This window comes from Aphidius gifuensis, linkage group LG4 (assembly GCF_014905175.1).
Source record: "Aphidius gifuensis isolate YNYX2018 linkage group LG4, ASM1490517v1, whole genome shotgun sequence".
Lineage (NCBI taxonomy): Eukaryota > Metazoa > Arthropoda > Insecta > Hymenoptera > Braconidae > Aphidius > Aphidius gifuensis.
The window spans coordinates 14,073,694-14,079,015 of NC_057791.1; the positions used below are offsets into that span (position 1 = coordinate 14,073,694).

General features: G+C 30.2%; 1 protein-coding gene across 1 annotated transcript; it reads right to left on the minus strand.

Moving 5' to 3' along the window:
* Positions 1-362: 362 nt before the first annotated feature.
* LOC122853881 (ATP-binding cassette sub-family A member 17-like) lies at positions 363-5,041 on the minus strand. The gene is made up of 5 exons (XM_044154289.1): positions 4,613-5,041; positions 4,271-4,511; positions 4,030-4,197; positions 2,118-3,946; positions 363-1,637 (listed from the first exon to the last, which is right to left on the minus strand). Exons 1-5 carry the CDS (start codon positions 5,039-5,041, stop codon positions 363-365), a joined length of 3,942 nt encoding a protein of 1,313 aa, XP_044010224.1.
* Between the last annotated feature and the right edge of the window lie 281 nt (positions 5,042-5,322).

Below are 5,322 nucleotides of genomic sequence, written 5' to 3' on the forward strand. Positions count from 1 at the left end.
AAATGGTAGCCGATATAAAATTTTACGTATGCAAAAATTGATTTCATATTTACTTATTTATTTGGATTGAGAAACTTATGTCAAAATTACACAATTTAAATGTTTAAAATTTTACATAAAAGATAATCGAGTAATTCGTGATATAATTGCAGCCTTGAGTTAATATTTTTTGTATATCAAGTAAACAAAGAATAAATAAAGATTGAAAAATAAACAGTGAAATTGAGCATTTTTAAAATTGTTACTCAAGTTTTTTTTTTAACGATTACTTGCATATATTTACTTATTTCTTGTACTTATGTAGATTTGAAAAAAAAACAATATGATTGAAAAAAAAAAATTCCTTTAGTTATTTTTTCATTTTATGGAATTTCATGACTAGTTAAATCAGTATGCTCAGCTCTGGCAAATTGGATGAAAAGCTGCTCTAGTGTTGATGAAAGTACTGCAAAATCTTCAATACAATTATAATTATTTTTCAATGTATTCATCATGCGATACATCACTGTCCAGGTCGCACCAGGGTCAGTGACATGATATCCAAGAAAACCAGAATTTTCATCCATTTTTTGACATCTAATAGTTGACTCAATTGTTTCCTTGATATGTTGTACGTCCTCAACAGATGAAGCAGGTGACATTTTCACGTGAATATTGTAACCAGCACCAAAACGTTGTTTTAGTTCTTGAACTGCACCAACGCAAACTAGCTTTCCATTAACCATGATAACCAACCGATTGCAAAGAGCTTCACATTCTTCCATGCTGTGAGAAGTGAGAATTATTGATTGACCAGATTTCTGACAATACTTTAAAGTATTCCATAATGATCTTCTTGCTGCTGGATCAACACCAGTTGTTGGCTCATCCATCAAAACCAATGATGGTTGACCGATTAATGCCAATGCAATATTAAGCCTTCTTTTGTTTCCACCACTGTATGTTCGGCTTGGTCTTGAAGCACAAGCAGTCAAATTCAATCTTTTTATCCAGCCTTCAACTGATGATTTTATTTGTGATTCTGGTACACCTCTGAGTCTGGCAAAGAGGTACAAATGATCCCAAGCATTTAATGTTTCAATTAGAGCATCATGTTGTGGACAATATCCCATTTTGGATAAATAGTCACCACGATTGTCATGCATGCCAATGTCTTTCAAGTACATCTTACCATGACAAGCACTCTCTTCACCAGTCAACATTTTAAAAGTTGTACTTTTTCCAGCACCATTTACTCCAAGAAGACCAAAACATTCTCCTGATTTTACTCGAAAACTAATATCTTTTACAACTTGTAAATTTCCATAACTTTTTCTCAATTCATGTGCCAAAAAAACATTTTCATTTTTATGCTTAATTGTTTTAGTAAGGCGTTTTTCAACCTCTCCACTAACAATGTCTCTTTCTTTTTGCACTAACTCATCTGTTTCAGTTATGTTCGTAATTGAATTATTCTTCTTGATTTTTCCCAAAACTTTTGCTATTATTTTTTGTTCGACAGTGTAGATAATTCCAATGAATAATACGAATGATATTACAAAGATGATTAAACAATATGGTAATGTTAGACCTTTTATTATTCTAAAGTTTAAATAATTACTTTTTGTTACTATAATGTTGAAGTACAAAATGGACACCTGTAAGAGATTAATTTGTGGAATAAACATTAAAATCCATAACAATATTGTCTCTATCATATTATTCCGGTACCATAGACCCGGAAGAAGTTCTATAATAGTATAATATATAATGCCAAGAATTATAACGACAAAAGGAAAGAATATCAAAATAATTTTTGCTGCGATTTCTGAAAAATTAAATAAACTAAAGACGTAAATTTCAAACAAACCAGCTAGACCGAATAACAGCATAATTATCAAACATATAGTAATTGTTTCTGTATCAATAATTTGCATATCATATGAATTATCAATGAATAACAATGATGTTAATGCTATAATAATGGAAATCGTGTAATGAACAAAATCAACAACAAACATAGAACTCCAGTATACTATTTTTGAGGCTCCTGTCGTGTCTTGAAGCTGTTTAATACCGGTCTTTCTTTCACAAAGTGGTTGACTAATATAAAAAGGTATCAACCACAACATTATTACCATAACTGGAATAATCATGAATAATCTCATATTTATATTTCCATCCTTTTGGTATATTGAATCACTTGACAGATAAATATCTTTTTTAGATGCTTGAATTTTTGAATCTGAATTATTGCTGTATATCTTTAGCAAAGTATTGTCAATAAAATTTATAGTTTTAGAAATTTCATCTTTTTGATTGTCTGAATAAAACAATTGTTTCACATTCAATGTTTTATTCGATACGTTATTATATTCTGCAGTGATAAATCTTTCGTTGCCAAAAGCAAAATTTGTATAGTTTCTATTAGTGATAATCATTTCTTCAGAGGCTTTCCATTTCTTGTACAATGAAACTGAGTCCTCATTCAATGTCAAATCTACTGTTTCGATAGGTTTTTCAGATAGTGAACACAAAAATATTAATACAACTATAAGGCAAGGAAGAATAAGTCGAAGCAGGAAACTCCATGGACTTCTCATGGCATATGCTTGCTTCTTGATCACATATCCCCACAAGGTTTGCATCAAGTAGTCAAAACCTTTATTTTCATTAAAGAGTATTGGGTCATGACCAATTTCATTAGTCGTACCATTGACATTATGATCAACTTCCTCGGTGACTTTGACAAAAATTTGTTCTAAAGTAATTATTGATGCACTTATGCCAGTGATGCCCAATTTTTTTTTAGAAAATTCTAATTTATCCAATGTCTCGGGTAATGATTCTGAATTGGGAATTGCTAATACAATTGAATCATTTCTTTGATTTAAAGTTTTCACATCCTCACCAATTATCTCGAGTATCTTGGCAGTATCACAGCTAGATTTAAGTGAAAGTGTAACTTTTACTTGACCATCTCCATGTAACTTTTTCAAAAACATAGAAGTTCCATAGCTGTTGATTTTACCCGAATGCATTATGGCAATTCTATCACCAAGAATATCTGCCTCTTCCATATCATGTGTACTGATTAATATTGTCTTATTACTTTTCATTGCTAAAATCATATCCCAAATATCTCGTTTACCCTCAGTGTCTATTCCGGATGTTGGCTCATCAAAAATCAACACATTTGCATCACCAATCACAGCCAGTGTCAAACATAATCTTCTTTTTTGTCCCCCAGACAATTGATCTAGTGCGCAATTTTTTTTATCTTGTAAATTAACTTTTAAAAGTAAATTTTCAACATCTTCTTTAATTTGTGCTGAAGTTTTATTTTTAGCTCGTAATTTAGCAAAAAATAAAACTTGTTGATAAACATTAAGATCTGGAACTGTTATATTAGCTTGAGGACAAAGACCAACATTATTACTTATTACATCATGATTATTTAAAACATTTTTTCCATTTATTATGACAACACCACCTGATGAGCCAGTTAACCCTGATAATATTGACATCATTGTTGTTTTACCAGCTCCATTGTGACCCAGTAATGCTGTTATTTCACCTCGATAAAAGTCAATTGATACTTCTTTTAATGCGTGAAATTCGTCTTTTTCAATAAAACCTGTGCTATATATTTTTTTGAGCTTTCTGATTTGCACTCCTGCTTTAAGACACCCAGCAGGTATTTTTTCGAATTCTTTTTTTTGTTCAAAATAATCAGAGTCTAATTGGATTTGTTCATCTTCTGTTATATTTTTCTTTTTCAAAAACCATGCTAAAGGATGACGTTTAACACCATATTCACCAGGTTTAATTGCGTGAATGTATAGTGCCATGAAAAAATGAAGTATTGCTCCCAATATTGAAAAAAGCATAATCATTCCAATTGATGTTTCAAATGGCTGTGTTACTAATTCGGTTGAAAACATATTCATAAATCCAATTGTCATGCCTAAAATTTACAAAATAAATAAAGTATATTTGTAACTAAAATATTTGCAATATCCAATTTTGTTATTTATAAAAACAACTTACCTTGTCTTTCATATCTTTCTATTGCGTTAAAAATTCCAGTCAGAAAAGAACTCGGACTGATTATCTCTAGATATTTTGCGGTTTCTTGATATTTTATTGCTTCCATTGCTGATTTGATAATTCTTATTGAACAAAGGAATGAAATTGACGTCACTACTCCTTTCCAAGCTGTATCACATACAAAATAATAGGCATAAAGAAAAAAAAATTTGAATAAAATGAATTGTATAATAGAACTTACATTTGTTAAAATAAGATGCAATATGATATCCAAAACACAAAAGATGTACAATGTGTAATGAAAATGCCATAAATATCAAGATTGGATTTCCTTTTTCCATAAATGCATTTGATTCTGGGACCCAGGAAAATTTAAGCATCAATACAATTGGTATTAATAACAAAAAATTCCAAATAACACCAGTAACAAGCCAACTTAATAAATTCATCCAATTTTTAATTCCGTTTAATGACATCAAAGCCTAAAATTCCAATTAAATAACATTTATTTATATACTTTCATAAACAATTGTTTTTTTTTTAATTTTCAAATTCAATTAAAAAAAGAAATATTTGTACTTACATTTATTCCAACAGCTTTTTCCTTTGCTATATATACCATTTCAACTGAATATGTGATGACAAACACCAATAAAGTTATAATGCAGAATGAACTTAGCGCAACATCAAATGGCAAGAGTGATTCTTTATATACTTCTGTTTTCATTTGTGTAGTTTTTATTCCTAATGATTCATGTGTGACACTCACATTGGTAATCATTTCAATATAAGATATATCCAGGCAGATTTGAACTTTTTGATACTTATCATCTTTGTTGGGCATAGCTCTCAATGTATATTCCAAGCCGTTTCTAAATGTGTTGCTTGTACTATCGACCTTGAACACAATTCCAATAATAGGTCCAGTATTGTTAGCAATTACATCAGTCATTTCAGTTTCATTTTGATAGCCAGTGGTATTTGTTCCTACACACTCTTTAACCAATTTCATCAATTTATCGGTATCATCGGATTGTGGTGTATATCCGATGGTAGGATTGATCGAATAATCAATGAAAATAGATGTGGTTTGAATGATATCTACACCTTTAGATGCAAATTTTTTTTGCATTTCCGGAATATTTTTATTTTCGCCTTTTGCATTCTTGAGCACTAAACTGTTTACCAAGGCATATAATAATATAGGTATTATGACTTGAACAAAAATCGACATTCCCCAATGTTTTTTCCGGACTTGGAAATTTTTCCATAACAAAATGTTAAATTTTTGCA

Coding starts and splice junctions, on each gene's coding strand:
- LOC122853881 (XM_044154289.1), bottom strand. CDS start 5,041: ATGAAATTGGTTAAAGAGTGTGTAGGAACAAATACCACTGGCTATCAA. Junction 4,198..4,270: donor TGCATCTTATTTTAACAAAT/GTAAGTTCTATT, acceptor TATGTGATACAG/CTTGGAAAGGAGTAGTGACG. Junction 1,638..2,117: donor TCATGATTATTCCAGTTATG/GTAATAATGTTG, acceptor AATCTCTTACAG/GTGTCCATTTTGTACTTCAA.